Genomic DNA, 23,175 nt, shown 5'->3' on the forward strand with positions numbered 1-23,175 from the left:
TGCAGTGTCACACACACCCCTTACACACCCTTGCAGTATCACACACACCCATCAGTGTCACACATGTCCCTTGCACACTCGTGTCCCTCCCTTGCACTCCTGCGCACACCGCGCATGCGCAGGCCGCCCATGTTCCCCGCGCACGCGGCTCCCAACATGGCGGCACCCGCAGGCCGGCCCCGCCCCCGGGGTGTGGCACCGACCTCCCCAAGATGGCGGCGCCCGCGGGCCGCGCCCCCGTCGTGCGAGGCGCGGGGGGTTGTGGGGGCAATCGGCGGCAGGGCCGTCATGGGGAACTGCCACACGGTGGGGCCCAACGAGGCGCTGGTGGTGTCAGGTACGGTCGGGATGGAGGGGCTGTGGGGTGACATGGAGGGCACTCTCCCAGCTGGGGGTCCTGGCTGTGAGGGGGCTGTCAGGGGTTTGAGTGTTCCTGTCAGGGGAGGACCCTGAGGGATTGGAGAGGGGTCTCTAATGCGGTGTGCTAGGAGGGGGCTTTGGGGGTCCTGGCTGAGAGGGTGTGCTCAGCAATTTGAGGGGGCCCTGAGGGCGCTGGCGGGGGTGTCAGTGATGGAGCCCGATGGGAGAGGGAAGTCGGAGGGTTCTGGCTGTAAGGGAACTCTCTGGGGCTTGAGGAGTCCCTATCAAGGGAGACACTGTCAAGGAGACAACCTGTGGGAATTGGGGGGATCTCTGTGATGTGTGCAAGGAGGGGTCCTGGCTGTGAGGGCACTCCGAGGGATTGTAGGAGGGATTCCTGTTATAGGAGGGCCCTGAGTGATTTGGGAATAGACAGGGAGATGGGAGATGCTGTAATGGAATTGAGGTTCCGGGGTGGGGTCCCAGCAGCGCAGAGCGGTGGGCGAGGTCCGGCGACAGCAGCAGCACCTCCGATACTGCTGATTTCAGGTGATGTCAGGCAGTGGCACCAGCAAAACTCTGTGCCCCCGCCAACAGGCTTTGGCTGAGATTGCCAGGAAGCCGTCCTGTTCCCGGCCACAGGTTGGATTTGCCAGGGAAGGGAAGCTGGGTGTGAGCATCCCCCTGGGCCAGAGCGCTGCAGGCTTGTCCCTGCAGTGCCCATCTTCATCCATCACATCCTGCTGCAGCTTCCTCACCCTCACATCCCTTGGACTCTCAGTGGTGCTGGCACTGGATGCAGGTGGTGCCCACTGGACATGTGGAATATCACCAGCAGCTGACTGAAGTTGGGGTTAAACAAACCAGCAGTGGAATCCGACATGTCTGATTCAATCTGTAGCTGCTTCAATGCTGCTGAAGCTCCAGGCTGCACTTTGGCTTTGTGCAGACAGGATTGTTATTAATTCGTTATTGTTAGGTGAATTAATTATTGTTAGGTGATGCGAGGGCCGGGAGCTTCACTCTGTGACAGACTGAGGTCAGCTGCAAGGTAATGAGCACCGGTAGAAAATGCATGTGAACATCAAGGATGTGCCTCAAGTCACAGCTCTGCTACGCTTGCAACGATGTTATTGTGGTTTTGGAGCCAAAGCCTCCAGCGGGCTGTGGCTGGTCTGTTATCAGTTCATCTTTCTTGGATGACACACCTGTTACGGGAATTCCTGAGGAGATGCCAGGAGCAGGCTGCAGTTCTGGAAACAAATATGCCCATTCTGGTGGTGGCTTCTAAGGAGTTACAAACCCCACCCAGCAGCTGCTCAGAGCAGCAGTATTCCTTGTAGTTTTCCTGGTCTGCAGTTCCCAGTGGGATCCAGAGCTGATGCTGTGCTTCCCTGCAAAGGGACCCCTGTCAAAACTGGCACTGCTTGGTGAAATGCCACATTCATGGGAAGACTAGGAAGCTGTGTTCCCGGTGTGGTGGAGTCTCAAAGCTTGGGTTTGCTTCTGTTCAGGTCTGGAGTTTACAAAACACAGCTTTCAGGATGAGCCAGCAGGAATTTGTGGCATCTGCTTGCAGTTCCAGGCGTAGTGCTTTTCCACAGCCAGGAGCGGCGAGCCCAGGACACTCCTCGAAGTGCAGCTGCGTTTTGGGAAGGGAGCAGAGATCACCCTGGATTCTGCCAGTTGGGATGGGCTTTGGAGCTGCCAGCAGACTGGTTTTCCTCAGCTGCTGCCCAGTGTAGTCTGCAGGTTCTTGCTGAATCCTGAGGGCACTAACTGGGAGCTCTGCAGGGCCCTGCAGCTCCTCTGTGCCCGTGTGCAGAGGGACTGCCCGGCATTAGTGAGAGGGTGTAGCTACAAGCCGTTGAAATTCCAGGAAGTTGAGCCATGTCCCTCCGGGGAAAAGCAGGGAGGACGTTGTGATCCAGCATTAATTTGTGTGATACTAAGTTGAATTTAGGGAGAGAGGGGAAGGGAAAGAGAAACTAATAATACATACCAATAAGCCAAAATAATATTAAATAAATTTTAGTTAAATTAATTTAAATAAACCAAATATTATTAGAGGCAGGCTTTTGGCTTGCAGTCTTTAATTGTCACGTGGTAGTTATTTGAAAGACTTCCCTTTGTGGGAGGGTTTTCTTTATTTTCTTTACTCAGCCTGTGCCCCTTGGCCTTTAGTCCTGGGCCTCCCCTGGCATGTGGGTGTTCCTGAGGAGGGTTGTTCTTTCTTTTCACTTTCTTGTGAGACACTCGAGTTCCTCCAGTGCTCAAGGAACAGCCAGCTGTGCCTTGGGAACGTGGAGCTTTGTAGCCTTATTTGGGAAGCTGCTTCCCAGGCATGGCTCTGCACTCAGCTGGCACTGCTGTCCTTCCCCTGCTGAGCAACATCGACCTCCTTCTAAGAAACTGCATTGCTGATCCATCCATCAGTGAATTGTGGAGCCCAGGATTTGTAAGGATGCCCCACGGAGCCTTGAGTCTCCCCAAATTGTGGGTCTGACTTTTCTGGGAGACTCCCATAGTACAAGGTCTGAGGAGGCTTTGGCAGGAGCCTGGCACTGAGCACAACTGGAGCTGGTTGAGTTTTCAGGGAGGTACACAAAGTACCTGTTCATCCTGGTATCTGAATGTTCCCACCAGCCAAATCGGCTGTGAAAGGCTGAGTTTGGGTTACAGTCTGGTTAAATGCAGCATTTCTGGCTAAGGATCAGTTTGCTCATTTGAAATAATATTTCTGCAGTGTCACAGTAAGGAAATGTGTATTTATAGTGGCCATGTTCATCTAACAGTTACCAAACTGTTGCCTAAATCTCTGCAGTTGAAGCATTTTCCTTCTGGCTGGCAAGGGTTGCATGAGAGGAGCTCTGAGGGGAATACCTGGACGTGCATGACAGGGGAAGTGAGCACAGCCCTCCCTGTTACTGTGTCAGAACAAACTCCTGCTTCAGCAAAAGTGAGAGGAGGGAAAAAGTCAGGGGAGTGCAACCCAGCCAACCCAACTTTATTTCCTAGGAGAGTACTGAAATAAGTATGTTGCTTGTAACACCTAGAAAAAGACAAGTAGAGGTATGTACCATGTTCAGCTGATCTTATTCCTCCTAAGGTGAGCAGAAATCAGCTTGAGAAATACGCTCCAGCCCAGTTTCTCAAATTTTACTTTGGTGCAACACCCTTTGGGGCTCCTTGATGTCTGTCAAAGTAAAAGAAGAGCTAGCAGTTAATTCTAGTTTTGTGTAGGAATTTGCTGCTGCATGCCAGCAGTCAGAGGCATGTAATCCTTCCAGGGCTGCTCTAAGCTCTTCCATCCTGTTACTGCAGCCCTCTTACCCCTTCAAGAACTGCTCATGTGCTATTTTCATGTTACTTTTCTAAGTTGAAAGCCTGAAATAAGGATTTCTTGAGGCTCTTGAAGCCCTTCCTGCAAAAGACCTACAGCCCACAGTGCAAGAAGGAAGTGGTTTCTCAGGTATTATGAAATGTATATGAAACTGCCTGGAAGACCATTGCCAGGGAACTTGACAGTAACTCACTGTTCAGCTGAAAGAATTTATCAAGTAAGTTCCTAGTTTTGGCTTGGATAATGGAATCGAGAATGTGCTTATTGAATTTGCAGACTGAGCTGGGAATGGGTTTGAGAGCTTTGAAGAGCTGGATCAGGATCAAAACAAACTCTGGAGACTGACCCAATGGGCTGAACAAAATCCAGTGCAGTTCAGGAAGGAGAAATGTAGAAGTTCCATTTAGGTGAGAAGAGTGTATTGCCTGAAAATGAAACGAGAAGGTCCAGGCCATGTCCTGTGGAAAGACTTGGTGGGCAGCAAGAGCCACCTGAACCCTCACACTGATGGTGTAATTCCAGTTCTTCAGCCTCAAAAGAAAGAGGAGTTTGTGAGAAGGAGCAGGCAGCTTCAGCTGGGTGTCCTGAGGTTTTGCCCTGCGTCCATGCAGCTCATTCAGTTCAAACTGTTTTCCAGGGTTGTGGTTGTGCAGGAAACTTGCAGTGGCGCTCATGGTCATGTGCCAGGTTTAACTGTGTGCTCCTGCAGATTTAGGTTTGTCATTTTGGCAAGCCAAAACTCTTTCCCCACGGCTGGTTTCCTACTGCTTGTGATGCTCAGGGGTTGCTGAGAGTGCAGCATTGCAGCTGGTCTCAAGTCATGAGTGCTCAGAAGGGCCCTTACACAGCTCATCTGAGATTTTTCCTTCTCAGGAGGTGCTTCTTCACCTTTTTCAATGTGGTGGGGCTCAAGGTTTCCATTGCCATGTGCTTGTTAAATCTCCAGGACTTGCAAACTATTCATTGGAAAGCCTGTTAGAAGGAGGTGGACAATAGCCTCAGACCTTTCCTTTTGGTTTCCAAAAGGAATTTTGGGGTAGTATCTCAGTGATTCAGTTATGTAGCTTCATTGTTGTTTATCTTCTCTGAGTTGCTGTTTATAAGTTATTAAATGTGTTTTTAAACTCATTCTATAGCATTGTTACTCATTAAGTCATTTTCATATAGATTTCATCCAGAAAAAGATAGCCACTGTAATCTGCTTTCATCTGCTGCAGTGACCATCAGAGGCTTTTATGGATTCAACTCAGAACCTTGCATCTTTTAAAATTAATTTTTGTAAACCTTGTACTATTTCTGCATATGAACAAAGCCTAATTTATATGCACAGTGAGGCCTAAGAACCAGACACTAACTTCAGTCTGGGCCCTGCTTTAGCATGTGATTTTCTTTATGTATACTTTTGCCTTCCTCTATCTCTGCATTATCTTTTGTCTGTAACTGTTTTCAATTGCGAACTTTTTCTTGATCTGCCTGCACTCAGCAGCTTGTTTACCATGACCTGATTTTGGAATGCTCACCACTTCCTGCTAGAGAGGTAACTCAGTGCCCAAGTTACCTGGGAGAGCAAACAACACAGAGCTTGTTCAGACCATCCCAGCTTTGATGTTTTGAGCTCTGTGTCCCCAAAACTATTGAGGCTCACGTTCTTCCTTGCTCACTTCCTGCATCTGCTGAGAGCTCCTTTTATCTACCAACTCTCAAGCGATTAATCTTATTTCATAATAAAAAAACCCCAAACAAACAGACAACGTACTTTCTCCTGGCTCTGGGAATTCTTGCTTGAACATGGGACCCCTTCATTGGGAAGAGGCCAAGCTGGCTGGCAGCTCCCTGGCTATGAATCCTCCATTTGTGGCCCTTACACTGCCCCGGAAGAGGCACGGTGGATGTTTGTGGAAGCGACTGTGAGACCCAGTCTGCTGGAACAGTGGGCGTATTATAGCTGGAAAAGGCAATTTCTCTGCCAAATCTCATTGTGCAAGAGGGTTTATTCTTTAGCCTGGCAAAGATTTTGCTTTGTTGGTTCCTTTTTCACTTGCTGCCTGAGAATTGAGAAAGAGGCGGCAGGACTGCCATGGAAAATGAGCCCTCAGCTCCTCAGCCTTAGCAGGACGGAGCTCTGCTGCGCTCAGACGTCCAGCATGTGTGAAAGCAACTGGCTGGCATCCCACTCCTCCTTAATGTGTTAGTTTTCCCTGTTTTTTTAGGCTTTGAACAGTTTTTGACATATAATCTAGCTCAGTAGACCATGCTCTGCAGCTGTGTTGTGTAGCACCAGGAAGCAAATGTGGAGCTCGTTTTGTGTGTGATACTAAATAAAGTATTTCCTTGCATTTCCTACAGAAGAAGAGGAACATCTGTGTGGAGAGGCACTTTCCTGTAACAATGGTGGGTTTAGGGTGCAGAGCTTTCTCAGGATATTACTAAGAAAAAATTAACAGAGGTTTGGTAAAGACCCTGGGAAATAAAATACCTTTCCATGTGGTGCTGCTTTTCCTGAGTGCCAGGAACACCTCCCTTCCTGTTCTTGGAAAACAAGGGCCTGGCTGAAAGGCTGAGCTAACTGGGCTGACGCCCTCCAAGAAATGTTAAAGGCATTGTGGTTACTGCAGGATGTTGTATCATCAGCTTCTGTAACACTTGCCTGGCTGAAGCAGCCTTCCAGCCACTGGAAAAGCTATCCAAAGGCTGGCTCAGAGGTGACAGGAGAATACTCCTCTGGGGTGTGCAGCACAAGAGATCTGAAAAAGTAAAGCCTTTTCCTGTTTGTGTTTAATTCTTACTGAAATGCAAGGGTGAAGAATTGAAGATAGGGCGGATCTGCTGGTTTGTCAACCACTGCATGGAAGGCAGCAAAGCAGGCAGTGTGTGGCCAGTGTCTGGAAGCAGACAGTGTTTGGAAGTAGGCAGAAGATGGCTAAATGCTGGGGGATTGGAGGAAGAGGAGGAGCAAGAAGAGGAGGAGGAGAACAAGGAGGACAGAGTCCCCTCCTGCAGTCGGAGGGCCCTGCAGGCACACTGGCCTGGATGTGTGCTGCTTCTGCTTCTTCATTTGACCTGTAGTGTAGCAAGCTATACTGGTCATTTCTCTTGAATGGGCTGCTGGCTTCATCCTTCTTCCCTTTTTCCTCCCGCAGCCCAAAGCTCCCAGAGCCACTCAGTTTTCTGCGTTCCTGCTCTTCCTCTGCGCTGGCTGTCTTGCCTGCATAGATCTATTCCCAGAGCTGGAACTGTCTGTGGCTCTGTTTATACAGCACTCGCCTTGCTGAGGCCCTCGGGCATTGCTGGAGTGATTATGGAAAGCAGCTGGGAGAGGGAATTCTGGTCTGAGCTGGGGAGCTGCAGAGTTCCTCCCTTGCCAGCCATGAATCCTGGGGCTCTCTTGAAAGGCAGCAGGTGTCTTGTTCCTTAAATCAGAGATATGAAAATCCAGACAGCATCTTCCAGCTTCACTGGGATCAAATCTTAAATGTGTCAAAAGATTTCTGGAGGCTGCCTGAACCTTGGGCACATCCAACTCTGAGATGGACCATCAAAGCATCAGACACTGTGCTACTTGTACAAGCCAGAACTAGGAGGTATTTTTTGGGAGCTCAAGGGTTCTTCCTTCTTCCAATGCTGACTTGAGAGCTTCTGTGGGAATTTAAGGGTGGTGTAAGGGAAAGGAGGTGGATTTCTTACATAGCTTTCCCTAACAGTTAACATTACAGTTGAAGATATTTATATTGATTCATGTTGCTAAAAGGGCTTAACAAAACTGAAATAAAGCTCTGGTTTGAGATACAGTCCCTTTCTGTGTGTTACTGTTGATCATAGTGAATTGTACAAATACTATTTTCCAACTTTATAAGACAATTCCAAAAAAGGTTGCCTTGGGAAAACTGCCATGTGAAGGCCATGAAGAAGAAGAGTATGAACTCTGCTTGTAAGTTATTCCCTGTCCAAGAGCACGTGCATGTGTGTAATACTGATGTCTCTGTGCTCTCTGCTGTGCTGCAGGTGGCTGCTGTGGCTCTGATGAGAAGCAATATGTGTATGGAGGCTGGGCCTGGGCTTGGTGGTGCATTACTGACACCCAAAGGTAAGGAGACCCCGGTTATTTGTGGGCTTTTGGAGTAGGAATTTGGCAAAATCATCCCAGTGGGGCTGTCAGCTGTATCTTTAGGCACACTGGATCAGCAGGCACTGTGTATGAAACCAGGGATGAGCATCAGGAGCTCTTTGCTGGCTGTTGGCATAGGGACAGCTGGGTGCCACAGTGCAAAAGACACACACAAAAAAAGAAATCACATGCTTTCAGCTGGAGTGCTTTTCAAACAGCCTCTATGTCCACAAGAGGAGCCAAGCTCTGCCCAGTATGGCCCAACCCCTCACCCAGTAACAAACCAGTTCGTGGCCTGCAGTGCACCAGTGCCCCCCTCTGCTCCTCAAGTCTGTCTTTGTAAAGATCTGCTGACTGTTGTTGCCTTGGGAGCACACTGTTCTGATTTAAAACCATGGGATTTTCTTTCTCTGCCTTTCCTCAGTCATAGATTTTGCTTGCTGCTGCTTACAGTCTGGTCTCTGAGCTGACATGCTGTGGTAGTGCTGCTGTCCTGCTAGTACAGCTCTTTGTCTCTAGGATCTGTAGGAATGCTCCCTCCCAACACATTCCTCATGGTCACTGATACAGGTTTCCTCCATCTGTGTAAAAAAATAACAGGGAAAAGGATAAAGACGTGACTTTTGAGTTTTACACGGAATGATGGCCAGAGGTTGTAGTTAACCCTTACAGCCTTTTCCAACTTTTTTTCCCTGTACCTGTGTTGCCACCAGCAAAGTGAGCATGTGGCTGCCCTCACTCTGCACATGATGGGAGGTGGGAGAGGAAGGAAAAGCCCAGCTTGCGGGCTCAGTGTTTGATCCAGACGAACTTCGTTCCCAAATTTTTGTGAGACATCTTGTTGGGAGAACTGTTAATTGAACAAATGGTTCTTGCTTCTCCTCATCTTCTGTGAGAAGCACAAAGAACAGTGGAGGACCTTGACCTGTCCAGTGCAGAATATCAGATACATTTGGGAGCCTGATTTATTAAGTTAAGGATAGGCTGAATCCAGGGCCAAGAACTGGATTGCCGGGAATGAGCTGTTATATGATAGAGGTCTGGGCATTATTTAGCAAATGGGGCTCTTGACAGGAATTCCAGCATCCAAACAAATCTAGTTTAAAATCCATACCGTGGGATGTGGGGCTTAATTCTCCTATCTCAAATGCCATAAGCTGTGCCCCAGATGGAGCCCACTGCATTAACATGAAGAGTGAGACAGATTTCCTTCTCTGAAATTAGGACGTTTTTTCTGGAACTGCCAGTGCTGTGAGCAAGAGAGACAGGAGCAATTGTGTTGCTGTCAGCGGCATCCCGCCAGGTAGCATTAACCTGGGAACAAAAGGAACAGTTAGAACTGGCAGGGTGCTGGGCACTTATCCTGCTGCAACCTTGAGCACTGGGGAAAAGCAAGGGGAAAAAAACGCTGTCCCTGTTTAAGGGTCAGAAATAAAAGCAGTGAGAGAGACAGTGTGGTCTAATATGCCTCTGGGGAAGCCAAATAGTGTTAATTCAGCTTCCCAGGACAGCACTTGGAAGTGGCTTCTCTCCTCAATGCCTTAGCCAGGGGTGGGTAGCCACGTCCCTGGTGTTTTCATTTATCTGTCCTCTCTTAAATACTGACATAGAAGCATCTAAATTATTACCAAAAGGAGTTTTTCTCTGTGCAAAGATTACTTCAGCAGAGAACTCCAGCTGACACCAGGATGGCACAGTTTCATGTGCAGGGTGGGGACGAGCCCCCAGCCTGTTTTATCCTCATTAAAAGAAACTGCTGGGTGCTGTAAACTCCCTCCCGTGACCCTGGAAGCTGATTATGGAGCCCTGGGAGCAGGCAGTGAGAGAAAGGCAAACTGAACAGGGAAAAGCTGAAACCTGAAAGTCTCGTCTGTCCTTTACAAGGAGTGTCTTACTCTCTGGTAACTGCTCTGTGTATTTGCTGTCCTACCCTTACTCCTCCCTGCTCAGAGTGTCTTTGGAGGTTTTGACCATCCTCTGTCGCTGCGAGAATGTTGAGACGTCGGAGGGGGTCCCACTGTACGTAACAGGGGTTGCACAGGTAATAATCCTCCAGCTTCCTAACACTGTCTAACTGTTTATCCTTCTGTTTTGAGCAGCAGCAGCAGCAGCAGGATAACAAAAATTAATGGTTTTCTAACAGGACAGCTGAAATCTCCATACTCTCCTCTCCTTCCCCTTCTCCAGCACTTGCCCTGTGGCACTCCACAGTTAATAGGTAATGCAGACAGGTACATTCCTGGCAAATTCCAAATTCAGCATTGCTGTACCTAACATTTGCTCCTGCTGTAACCCTTTCCTTGCCAGCGCTGTCTCCACTGTGGGCTTGGGGAAGAGCAGAAGGGCATCTGCTTTTGTTTGGGCCAGGCTGGATTCTGTACAGGATTTGGGACAGGTGAGAAGGCAGGTTTTGTGCCATTTCAAAATTGCAAGTGTGCCTGGCTCTGCAGTGTTGGCTGTGGATTCCCACTCAGCCCTTCTTCCTCCACATGGAGACATTACCCATTTTGGATGTTGTCACCTTTGAAAATACAGCACAGAGACCTCAGATGAGTTGCAGCATGCAGAACTGGAATTATGAACCAGTAATGACTAAATATCCCTGTGAACAGAACTGAGAAGCAGCACAGTTTGGAAATTAAATTCCAAATCTAGATTAGCCTTCAGAAGGCTGAAATCCTGCACTATCTGATTAAAGCTGTGAACACATAACAAAAAATGCCTGTGCATGTCCTGGGCAGTGGGATGTGTTTTATCAGCTCCCAGTCTGTGTGCCAGTTTAATTAGGACAGTGGCCAAGGCAGGCACGAACTTGCAGGGATAGGTTTCAACACTTGCAGCCAATCCTGGAGCAACTCAGCATGCATGCAGCAGCCCAGGGCAGCCCCTTCATGGTTCAGATGTTTGACCTGATGTTCACTGACACAAACGCCCTGCCCTGTGGCTCCCTGTCCTGTCTCCCAACGTCTTTCCACCTCGTTATGGCTGACATGGGAGCCAGGCTTGGCTTCCTGGAACAGAACCTGCCACAGCCAAAGATGTCCCTTGTTTTACCAAATTGTGACCTGCAGATTGCTGGGACTGACCAAAGTACCTCAAGCCCATCTGGGGTGACTGAGAAAGTTCTGGAGCTGCAGGATCTGTTCCTGAGTGCCTGATGCTCTACAGGTGTAGCCATAAAGAGCTGGAGACTAATTTCCATCTTTAGGTGACAGGACATTGGAAGAATAGAGGGGGAGGTGAACCAGATCAGGGGGTAGGTCTGTGGTAGGGCTAACCCAGGGCTTCTTCAGCATCAGTGTCAGGTTCTGCTAAGCTCGTGTGAGGTGAGTGGGAGCATCCCAGTTCTGTGCTGTGCTTTTAAACCAGTGACACCACCCCGTGCTGCCATGGCTTTGGGTAGCATGGCACAATGAGCCTCTGACAGAGGGCCCTTTGGGGTCCCAATGCTGCAGCTTCTGGCTCCTCACTAACTCAGCAGGAAGGAAAGGACCACAGGTTAATTTCCAGTCTGGATTCCAGCCTTTGCTGATAAATTACCTTTAAGCATTATCTGAAAATCTATTTCTTGGCCACAATGCCTTGTCTGTCTCCAGTCACAGATGTGGTCCCTTGGCTGCATTCTGTGCCTGCCTTGCATTACCTGTGATGAGTGCAGCAGGTTGCCCGGGGCAGGAGATGCAAAGGGAAGAGCTGAGTGTGTGTAACCTGGAAACGTGCAAATATTTTACGTTTTTTGGCAGGATTTCCCTAGAGATAATGACGTTACAGCCCAGGTGTGAGGACGTAGAGACGGCGGAGGGGGTAGCTATAACTGTCACAGGTGTGGCACAGGTACAGTAACTCCAAAACATCATTTCAGGAATGCATGTCTCTAACTTCCATCTGGTTTTCCCTCTTAAGAGGTTGCTGTTGTCCAGGGAGAGAAGGCAGCTGCTCTGGAATAAATCTTTGTGCCAAACCACATTGTCCTTGTTGGTACCAACACGCTCCAGCATGTTCCATGTGGTGAAAGGGGTTGTGACTTCTCCTTCTTTCCCCAAAATCATTTTTTTCTGGTGTTTCATTTGTCCACGTGGCAAATGAAGTGTCTGGGGGTGACTTGATGTGTTTGTGGAATGCTGATGTGCTGTGGTGCCCTTGGAGCTGTGTGTGACCCCACAGGACTGACCCATAACCTCCTGAGATGGTATTGAGCATTATATTCCTTTGGATTGTTGCTGTTAGCATGTGGGCCTTGTAATTCTTCATGGTGAGTTAAAGCTTAAAAAAAAAGAACTTAGTCCCTCCAGGCACTAAAACTGGCGTGTAAAATTTTTGGCTGGAATTGAATTTTGATTCTCTACAGCTTTCTTCAAATGTAAGAACCTGCTTTTGCTGCGTGTGGCAGCACACCAAAACCCTGCACTTCTTGGAGTCTGAGGACTGCTGTCCTGGTACAGTCTGTCCTTGGGGCCAGATCCTGTCCTGGGGGAGGATGCTGGGAGGGAAATGTTAGTTTTTGAGGGAATTTGGCTCCTCAGATAGGCAGCTGGATGCTGTGATTGAAAATTGTTCTTGTCAGCTCATTCTGAAATTGGGTGTACAAACCTAGAGTGGCTCTCAGTGCACACAGGGCTGTGGTCACTGTGTGCCCAAGGTATGTCCAGGTGTGTTGTCAGAGGACAAGTGGCTGCACATTCCCTGTGGGGAGCTCTGGAGCCAAGGGAAGCTGCTGAGTGATGCAGTGATGTGACCAAAATCCCTCATGGGCCCAGCATCCTTAGTGTCTATTTTTCAGTACTTTATATCCATCTTTCACTTGTCTCCAGTAATTTTTATCCATTTAGCTGCTAAGGTGTCACATAACCCCAGTGGTCTTTGCACAGTTGGCAAAAATGTGTGCACCCATGTCTCCCTTCACACTCTTTTCCTAAATCTGTAGGGTTTTCCCTCTGTATGTGTTGTTTCTCTGAACCCAGAATTCCCTTTTGTCTTAGTTTTGAGAAATCCTTCCTGCAACATGGTGTGGTAGCAGAGGGCTGGATCACCAGGTGCCTTGATTTAAAAATGCAGACCCCAGTTCATCTCACTCATGTTATTGTTTCTTCTCACTGTTCATTTTTTTCCACTGACAGTTAATTTTAAAGCTGGCATCCAAGGAATTGCCACGCAGTAAGCAGCCTCGAGGCTGTTGGGGATGTGCATGGCAGAGGTTACCTTAATTCTGCAGAAGTACTTTTTGAGGCAAACATTTTTCTGTTAAGGACTTGAGAAAAAAAAACCCAACAAATTTCCTAGAGAAACAGCTTTAAAAGTGTTTGCTGCAATGATGGAAGTGCTTAATGTGCATAAGGATGCTGTTCTTTTCTTGAAGAGGGATGTAATGACTGCTCACTAGTAGCCTCCTTCCCATGTTGGCTGGGTGCTGGGATGTGCTAGGAGCTGCTGCCTTAGACCACGCTGGGCTCTGTATCCTTCTGTAGCATTTTCCTGAGCCTCCAGCTAATTGGATTCTCTGCGCTCACCCCTCACTGTGAGTGCAGCTGGCTGGAGCAGGGTGTGGCAGCATCGATCCCGCACACGGAATTGCTGGATGGAGGCTCTGTGATTCCCTGCCAGCCGAGGGCTCTCCCTCTGGTGGGAATGACATTTCAGTGTCGCAGTGCCCTGCCTGAAACCCTGCAAAACACGCTGAGCACAAATTGCTCAACTCTGGTTTCTTTTGTGCAGCCTTTGCTTTGGAGGCTGGGATCTCTATTCCGTGCAGAGCCAGGCCCCCATGGGCTGGCCAGGGCTCACCAGTGAGGCTGGCTGGCTTTATCCAGAGGCTGAATCATTATTTGCTCCTGTGTACCACAGGGATTCTCCTAATGAACATCCTGCCCTGTACTCTGTCCTCCCTGCAGCTCCCGAGGGTGGGGATTGTTTGGAGAGGTGGAATTACTGGCAGATGCTCACCATAAATGTCAGCATAAATGCTGAGTCTAATTGCTTTTGATACTTGCAAAAATCTCCTGTTTGCTGTGAGAGGAGCCTTGTGCCCTGCTCACGCTCCTGGGTGCAGCTCCAGAGCAGCTCTCCAAACTCCCCCTTGTGTGGGAAGAGCACACTGCTGGCCTGGGGTGTAGGGACAAGGAACCACTGTGGAATTTTCCCCAAAAGGATCCCAAGAGGCTTTGGGGACAATGCAGAAGAGGATTGCCTGAGGTTGTTTGACATTTTGACTGGGAGACCCAATCTGGGAAGCTGCAGTAGGAAGTAGGCTCAGTCTGGGTTGGTGTTTCTTCACATTATGAGGAACAGGGTTGTGGCAGATGAGTTTTGGCCAGCTCACTCTGTCTAGCATGGTCCACCTCCTGTCCCCTTAGAAGATGACAGTCCCAGTTGTCTTGCTCATTGTCCTGCTCTCTGGCAGTGCCTTGGTCAGGTCTTGCTGCTCAGATCTGGAGGGATCATTTGGAGGGCTGTCAGACAAGACTCTCAAGAAAGACTTGTGTTGCTTTAGCAGCTGAAAGTGCTAGAAGGTATCAGGATGAGGTCCGTAGGCTGCGAATCCCTCAGTAGTGTGTACTGGGAATCTCAGAGGGCCCCTGTACTGCATCTGTGATATGGAAATCTCAGAACCAGGTCCAGCCAAGGCCTTTGGGGCAGGGCTCAGGGTGCCACCAGTTCCTTGTGGGTCAGGAGGCACTGCCCAGCCCAGCTGTGTCCATGAGAGGGTGCTGTAGGATCCAGAAATGTGTGTCTGCGATGGACCTGCTCCTTCTCTGCTACTGCCGGGCACAGAATGTCCCTGTACCCTGTCAGCCTTTGTCTGAGCCCTCAGACTGGACAGGGCCACCAGGAGCTGTCATCTTGGTGGGTTGCAGCTCCTGATAGGTGTTTACTGTAGAGCACAGATCTCCACTGCCTAACACACACCACAGGGATTTGTAATTCTCTTTGCCTTTAAAAAGCAGCCCTGTAACCAGCAGGACCATCCTAAGACCCTGGCACTTTTACGCCTGGCTCTGGCATAAGGGAGGTGAAAACACTGCTGAGGTGGCTGTGTCCCAGTTCTGGGGATTGTCACCAGACTGACCGTTTGGAGCAGAGCAGCCAAGTCCTGACCATGACACATTGGGGTCATTGCAAAGGATGTCTGGGAGCTCCCAGCTACAGGCAGGACAAACCAGTGGCCTTATTGTCTCATCTCTCCTTCCAGGGAACACTGAATGGAACCCCTGTTCCCAAGCTGCTCCTTGGGCATGTCAGACTCTTTCTCATGCTCTGCCTTTTCAGGGTCAGAAAAATTAATTCTAGTGAAAGAGGAGGAAGAGGAAGGTAACAAAATTAGTTTTGGCCAAGGATGATAATACCCAGCTTTCTTCTGACTCTGGTGTTGGTGCAGTGGCTGAACTGCTATTTCAGGGGTTTTTGTAGGGTTTCTGTGAGTTGGGACTGGTAGGGCCAGGCTCTATCCCCACTGCTGAGCACCTGCAGGCTGAGCTGGTGTCAGAGTTTTGACAGCAGCACAGGGAGCAGGGGCTCTCTGGCTGGTCCAGTGGCCTGGCTCAGCATGGTGACAGCTCAGTGTGGTCCCTTGGAGCATTGGTAGCACAGGGGCCTGGCAGCCTGGTGGTGGTACTGCTGCTTCTGCTGCTGCTGCTGTTGGGTGCCTGCACCTCCTGGACAGGCACCTTCAGTCTCTTTGGTTCTGTCTCCCGTCTCTAGGTGAAGATAATGACCGAGAAGGAGCTCCTGGCTGTGGCCTGTGAGCAGTTCTTGGGGAAGAACGTGCAGGATGTGAAGAACGTGGTCCTGCAGACACTGGAGGGACACCTGCGCTCCATCCTGGGTATGGAGGGGCTCCTGCCCTGGGGGCATCTCGAGTGGCTTTGTCCCTTCTCAGTGGCTGGTCCCAGCAGTATCACTGCCACCATGCAGCCACACAAGGGGACCTTCCTCTGCCTGCAGAGGTGGCATCTCCCCTCCAGCAGCTCCCTCTGCATGCCTGGGCCTTGTGATAAATGAGTTTTCGGTGCCTGCAGTGAGAGATGTCTGAGTCCTCAAGGCCCACAGGTAGCACATGTGGGTGGTGGTTACACTTGTGAGACTGAGATGTTGCTGCCACTACTGTGGCACAGGATTACACCTTGTGCCCAGGCCTGAAGAGATTAGGGACAGCAAGGATGTTGCTGATCCTAAACCCACGTTTTTGTGTGTTACCTGTTCCAAATAAAGTGCTTCACCTTCTTCCCCTCTGCAGGTACCCTGACAGTGGAGCAGATCTACCAGGACAGGGACCAGTTTGCCAAGCTGGTGCGGGAGGTGGCAGCTCCCGACGTGGGTCGCATGGGGATCGAGATCCTGAGTTTCACCATCAAGGTATGCCCAGATGTTGGGCTCTGCACTCTAGCTGAGCTGTAGGAGCAGCGGGAGAGAGCCTGGCCCTGACCCCCTGCTGCAGCTGAAAGACTCGGGCTGACAGCCTGTCCCAGCCCTCTGGGAGTTTCCATGACAGCCGCCACAGCATGTCCTGTATCCAGGCAGCTGGGCCAAGAGCACCCGGGTAGCTGCCTCTGTAAACAGGCTCGTGGAGAGAGCTGGCTGATAACCCAGCCTCCTGGGAGTGAGGGAAGATGTCGGGATGGCCTTCTTCTTCCTGCCCTCTCTGTTTGTTTGGAGCAGCTGACATGACGTGTTCTGACCCTGGCCTGACCACACTGAGCTTCAATGGGAAAAGGAGCAAGATGAAGTCACTTGTTTGAAGTGGTTATGACTTATCTCCCCTCCCCAGGATGTCTATGATAAAGTGGATTACCTGAGCTCCCTGGGGAAGACTCAGATTGCAGCTGTCCAAAGGGATGCAGACATTGGAGTGGCAGAAGCTGAGCGGGATGCTGGCATTCGGGTGAGTCTGGAGACTGGGCTTCCCTGGAGGAGCCTCTTCTGCTCCAACTGCATGCCCTGAAGCTCTGCTCTCTTCCCTCTCTGTAGGAGGCAGAGTGCAAGAAAGAAATGATGGATGTCAAGTTCATGGCAGATACCAAAATAGCAGATTCCAAACGGGCTTTTGAGTTGCAGAAAGCTGCCTTCACTGAGGAGGTCAACATTAAGGTGAGAATATCCCACTGCTGTTCCCTGGAGGGCTTATGATGGTGATGGTGGCTCTGGGACTTGTCACCTTCCTCTTCCTGCATCTGTTAGGAGAGTTGGAGATGGAGAACCCAGGTCTGTGTGTCACTGTGAGCTCCTTGCAGCAGATTACTCTCCTGTTTGCAGCAATTCAGTGGGACTTAAAGAGGAAAGGATGGAACTGATTGGGCTTAAGTGCTGTGAGAAGAGCAGCAATTGGGATGTCACCACTGGGAAAAGGTTCAATAGCAGGAGTCATGTCTGCTTTTGGGGTCCTTATGTCTGCATACAGGAGTTCATGGCCCAGACCCCTCTTCTCCTCTCCCCCATGTGCAGACTGCAGAGGCCCAGCTGGCCTACGAGCTCCAGAGCGCCCGGGAGCAGCAGAAGATCCGTCAGGAGGAGATTGAAATCGAGGTGGTGGAGCGCAAGAAGCAGATTGAGGTGGAGGAGAAGGAGGTAGCCCGGATGGAGAAGGAGCTGATGGCCACCGTGAAGCAGCCGGCCGAGGCCGAGGCCTATCGCATCCAGCAGATCGCCGAGGGCGAGAAGTGAGTGAGCCCCTGCCCTGGGTTGGGCAGGTGGGAGCACAGTGCTGCCCTGAGCCCCAGCTCCTGGGCTCTCTGCAGGGATCTGGGCTGCTGCAGGGCTGCGTTTCCCTTTCCAGGGTGAAGCAAATCCTCCTTGCTCAGGCAGAGGCAGAAAAGATCCGCAAGATCGGAGAGGCCGAGGCTTTTGTGATCGAGGCTGTTGGAATGGCAGAGGCTGAGGGGTTGAAGCTGAAAGCAGAAGCGCTCCAGAAGTATGGAGAAGCTGCTCAGCTGGCTCTAGTGCTGGATGCACTGCCTGAGGTGAGGAGGGGGCAGCTTCCCCCTGCTCCAGGTGGGCCGGGGAGTTGCCAGCCTGGGCTAGGTCTCGTGGGGGCAAAGCAAGGCCCTGTAGGAACCTTTCCCAGAGAGCTGCTGAGCAGTTCCTTGACTCTCTGCTCACCCTGCTTCTGCAGATTGCTGCCAAAGTGTCTGCTCCCCTCTCCAAAGTGGATGAGATCGTTATTCTCAATGGAGAGAAAGGCAGCACCATGTCCGATGTGAACCGTCTCCTGGCTGAGGTCCCCGCCTCCGTGCGTGCCATCACTGGTGTGGATCTCACAAAGGTGAGCTGGGCACTGGCAGCTGGCAATGCCAGATGCTCTTGGGGCACAAGGACTTGCCTGGAAGCTTTCAGCCTCCCAGGGAGCTTCTCCTTTCCCAGCCCTGACCACCACAGAGTGCAGGCAGCACGCTGCCTCCCCTTCCTGCAGCCCTAACAGCTTCTCTCTTCCCCTCCTGCAGCTTCCTCTGCTCCAGAAAGCCACCAGAGCCTCTGTTCCAGAGGCCAAGGAATGAGGTTGGCCAACCCAAAGCTAGTGAAGATCACTCCCTGTTGTGCACTCAGACATCAACTGCCTTCGACACACGGGAATTCCTTTTATATCAAAGACAATCCGAGTTTCATTTGTAACTGGTGCCTTATTTTGTAGGGCCAGAAAGATGCATGTCCTGTCTGCTGCTCTTTTTATTCCAAGGCTAAGAGAGGATTTATTTTCTAATTAACTTTGTGTTGTCTCAGGCCAATCCCATCCCCAGTTATGACTGGCAGCTTGTCTGGTGTTGCAGTCCCAGTGCCTTGCTGTTCTCTGCCCTGGGGTGAACACCTGGGACTTGGAGCAGAGGCTTGGAATGGGGAGTTTTAGGAGGAGAACCAGGACCCCTCTCCCCTGGGCTCCTTACCCTCTCTCAGTGACCCTCCTGGGCCTTGTCCCAGCCCTGCCTCTGCCCACAGCTGTCCCTGTGGCTGGCTCTCCCTGTGTCTCACCCCCCGGGCCCCCACAGTGCCAGCAGCCCTGTTCAGGCTGGGTGGGTGGCAGTCAACCCCCCAGGAAGGTGACAATCCAGCACTAGCAGTGCACCGACTGCTCTCCCATGCTGGCTCCTCTTGGGGAATTTTCCTCATAGGATCTGGAGCAGGGAGAGCTCCAGGAGCCAGAGGGAGCCCAGCTCAGCCCTGGTGACATCTCACCACCACGAATACCAAAAAGTAGCACTGTGCCAAAGCCACCCATCCCCTGAGAGGGCAGTGAAGCCACTGTGGCTGCTGTCCCCAGGTGCTGTGGCACTTCCTGACCCCACAACCACTCAAGCAGAGTAATGGCCAGAGGTGGGTGGGGGACCAGCAGGACACTGAGGTGGGGACAGGCTCCTCCAGCACAGCCTGTACAGCTGCCCCTGCCTCCCTCCCTCTCCCTGCCTCTTACGGCCAGTGGCTTTGCTGCCTTGTGACAATGTGAAAGACTGTCCCCTGTGTGTGCCCGTCCTCCCACAGTGCTACCAGAGCCTTGTATTGGCCCGTGCCCTTTCCCTGCCTGTCTCAATGCCCGTGTTCAGTGTGGCTGGCACAGCCAGACCCGTGTGTGAAGTCAGCCTGGCACTGCTGGAAGTGGTCTCATTTGGGGGTCCTGCACCCACAGCTCAGTGCCCCCACCCCGTGCCATAGGGCGGGTGCAGATCCCTCCCAGCAAAGTCCCTTGCCAGGAGTGACCCATGGCGGGTGGTGGGTGCTGCGGGCCCCCCCCCAGTGCCCTCCCTGCCGCGTTATCAGCCCCGGGCTCGTCCTGGCCCGTGGGCAGCGGGCGCGGATCTGGCGCTGGCCGGGCAGGCGTGCCGGGCCGAGCCGGGCTCTATCTGCATGTGCCTGCGGCCACCACCCCGCTGCTGAGAGATAATAAACCCTTGTCACCTCCTGCCTGGGCTCTGGCTCGTCCCTCGCGCCCGTCTGTCCCGCCCCAGCTCCCCTGCGGGCATGTCCAGCCCTGGCTTGGGGTGGCCGGGGGCTGCTGGCCCGGGAGTGTTCCTGCTGGGATGGGAGAACAAGAGGTGCGGGGAGGTGAGATTCCAGTTCACGCTGCTCCTGCAAAGCTCCTGGGAGCTGGTGGCTTCCCCGTGGTCACCGTATCCCCGTGGGTACTGTGTCCCAGCCCTCCGTGGGGACAGAGCCTTGTCCTGCTCCCACAGGGATGAGTGTGGAGCCAGGAGACACCGGGTGAACTCCACTGCATGGCCCAAGGGGTGACCTCTGCAGGGACACTCCAAAAAGTGGCACCCCGGGGTCTGGAGAAGGGCTGACAGGTGCTGAAGGTCGTGTGTCACAGCAGCCCGGCTGGTGGCAGCAGCTCAGGTCCCCCTGCCCTGCCATCAGAGCCCTGTCCCAGCCCCACACGCCCTTCCCTGTGCTTGGGGACAGCAGGGTGGTTCTGGGTGTACCTGTCCTGCTCGGGGTCACCCTGCAAGCAGGACAAGTGACAGCCAGCATGGGGCTGGCATGGGGGGCTTTGCTGCACTGCCCTCCCTGGGGAAAATGGTTTCTTTGTGCCCTCCAGACCCTCCATGGCCCCCCAAACCCAGGGCAGCACAACAGGCCCTGTCCTATGTGTCCTGCAGGGTGGCCCCGCAGATAGACAGGGTGGGGACAGCTCTGCAGCTCCCAGTGCCTCCTTATCTGGAGCCAGACACGCTGCCCTGGGGCGGCATGGCTGTGGGACACGGGGGTCTCCTGTGGCACCTGGGGGTGCTACCAGCCTAGGGGACACTCACTCTACCACTGTGGGCTACAAGGAGCTGAGCAGGCAGCAGGGCTGGCAGGCATGGCCAGCATGGAGATAATCCCGTGGGAATAATACTGTGGGACTCACCTGGAGCTGGCAGAATTTGGGGGTTTCAGGGACACTTTGCTTATGTCACTGCTCTGCATGCTGGAGTTCCTGTGCCGCAGTTTGGGGAACACTTCAGGCTCCAGGAATCTCTGGGTCACAAGAGAGACTAAAACAAGAGGTGCCTTGGAGCCCCCAAGTCCCTACAACAATCTGCCCTGGCACAGGCTCAGACCTGGGCTTGACCCTGTGCCCCCTCCTGCCAGGGTGTGCCCAGGCCAGGGGGAGTGTGGGCCATTCTGCCCCTGTTCCTGTTGCCCAGAGGTGACAGTAGGTCCAGGGACTCCTTGTGTGGCAGGGCAGGGTCCCTGATAGCCCGAGGCTTCTGTTTATCGGGACACGGTCCGGTCCCGCAGGGGATTATCACCTCCCCCCAGCAGATTTCCAGGAATGCCAGCCTGTCCTGGTGCAAACAACCCGAGACAATGGCACAGCTCTGGCTGCAGGATGTGGCCCTGTTGGGACAGACAGGGCTGGGGGACACAAATGACCAGGGTCATGCACGGACAGGTGACGCTCATGGTCAGGGGGTGGAGCCATTTGGGGACCTGCGTGGTCAGGGGACAAGTATGACCGGGATCATGTGCAATGAGGGGATACATCCCTCCAGGGGACACACATGGCCAGGGGAGCGTGTCCTTTGGGGACACCTAACTGGGGGATACATCCCTTAAAGGGTCAGATCCCCCTGGGAGGGGGAACGTATTTCCAGGATGATCCTAAAGGCAAGAGGGCAAATCCTTCTTTTGGGGACAAACTGTTAGGGGACCTGTCCCTCAGGGGAGCAAATATGGCCAGGGGCACAGCACTAGAGAGGTCACCCACCCCAGGGGACACAGGCTCCCTGCACCCACGTGTACCCTGTACCTCACCTGAGGGTGCCTGTGTAGGGGGACCCCCCACTCCCAGATGTCCCTCTTGGGCCCCATCCCCACGGGCTGCCCCCCTGCCCTGTCCAACACCACTGTCCAGCAACTGGGAACCAGTTTGCAATGGAGAACTCCCAGTTCAGGGTTCCCACAACTATGGAAAGGGATAATCCTGATGACCACAGGAGGATGGGGCATTTGTGGGGCCACCCTGAAGTGGAAGACGCAGGAGGTGGCCCCTTGCAAGTCCCACATCCCCCCATGGACAATGCCAGGCTGGGAGAGGGGAGCTGAGAGGGGCGGTGCCCCCCTGGGCATGAAAGGGTTAAGGACCCCGTCCAGCTGTGCAGTGCAGATGTGAGATATGCAGATGAGGCAGAGCAGGTTTTATAAGGCGGGTGCAGATCCAGCACCCCACAAAGCCCCAGTGCCAGCCCCACAGGTAGGTGCCATCACCTGGGGAGCTGCTGTTCTGTCAGGGAGGGTGGGACTGGGGGAGACAAAGGTGGGGTTTGGGGAACCTCAGTCCTCCTCTGAAATGGTGGATACGGGATAAAAGGAGGGGTTAAGGGGATGCTGTGGTGAGGAGGCAGTTGAGAGCCTTCAATCCCACTCTGGGGCAGCAGGACTGGGGGGCAAAGATGGGCCGGGGGGTGTTGGGGTGAGGGGGCAATTGGGAACCTCTGCTCTTCTCCAGGGTGGTGGGAATGGGGTGACAAGAAGGGATTAGGGGGATACATGTGTAGGGAAGCCACTGAGAACCTCTATCCTGTTCTGGGGTGGTGGAATTGGGAAGGATAAAGAGCAGGTAAGGAGGTGCTGGGGAGGCCTCCAGGAGGCTCAGGAGACAACAGAACCAGGGGGACAGGGATGGGTGAGGGTGACACAGGGGTGGGAATGGGCTGTGCTCCCTAACCACGCTGTCCCCTGCAGGCTCTGCTCTCCTCTGCACGCTGTCCCGGGCAGGATATCATCGTATACTGTAAGTTGGCTATGAGACACTACAGTATAGATGATGTACTCCCCAGGCTGCACCGACCTCCTCCCGCCAGCACCGACCACCGGGACCACGGCCCGGGGCACCGGGGATGTGTGACACGGGCAGGGGAGGTGTGTGGGGAAGGGAGGGTGGTGGGATGGGGCATCCCGGGGTGTGGGGAGATCTGGACACAGCCAGGGACTCACGGCCGGCGGGGAAACCGTTACCATTACTGAGTTTAGTAATGGTAACGGTTCTGCTGACGGCCGGGCACGCGGCACGGCACGGAATGGCACGGGAATGGCACGGAATGGCACGGGATGGCACAGCATGGCATGGGAATGGCACAGCATGGCATGGGAATGGCACAGTGTGGCATGGGAATGGCACAGAATGGGATGGGAATGGCACAAAATGGGATGGCATGGACACAGTGATGGAGCCCTGGGGAAGGGCACAGGACAATAAAGAGAGTTCCAGAACGACGGCTCCGTCTCTCCTTCCTCACCACATCCCCTGGGGGTTCCAGGCTGGTGGAACTGAGCAACTGGGGTGCACTGGGGTGTGACAGGGAATTTCGGGTGCATTCAGGCATAGAGGGACACAGGGGTACCTCAGTGCAGGGGACACTGGACTGCACTGTGGGGTGGTGCAGGAAGCACTTGGGAGAACTGA

General features: G+C 52.7%; 1 protein-coding gene across 4 annotated transcripts; it reads left to right on the plus strand.

Moving 5' to 3' along the window:
- The first annotated feature begins 200 nt into the window (after positions 1-200).
- FLOT2 (flotillin 2) lies at positions 201-18,499 on the plus strand. Of its 4 annotated transcripts, none has more exons than XM_014876494.2 (11): positions 201-337; positions 7,706-7,787; positions 9,759-9,849; positions 15,504-15,627; positions 16,039-16,157; positions 16,570-16,683; positions 16,770-16,889; positions 17,244-17,458; positions 17,575-17,758; positions 17,911-18,060; positions 18,239-18,499. In XM_014876494.2, exons 1-11 carry the CDS (start codon positions 289-291, stop codon positions 18,290-18,292), a joined length of 1,302 nt encoding a protein of 433 aa, XP_014731980.1. In that variant the 5' UTR covers positions 201-288; the 3' UTR covers positions 18,293-18,499. The 4 variants fall into 4 exon arrangements, with proteins under 4 accessions (XP_014731980.1, XP_014731979.1, XP_088033222.1 ...); XM_014876493.2 differs by lacking the exon at positions 9,759-9,849 and adding an exon at positions 11,552-11,642 and having other exon boundaries at positions 202-337; XM_088177096.1 differs by lacking the exon at positions 9,759-9,849 and having other exon boundaries at positions 280-337.
- Positions 18,500-23,175: the final 4,676 nt, after the last annotated feature.

Source organism: Sturnus vulgaris, chromosome 21 (genome assembly GCF_052056855.1).
Source record: "Sturnus vulgaris isolate bStuVul1 chromosome 21, bStuVul1.hap1, whole genome shotgun sequence".
NCBI lineage: Eukaryota > Metazoa > Chordata > Aves > Passeriformes > Sturnidae > Sturnus > Sturnus vulgaris.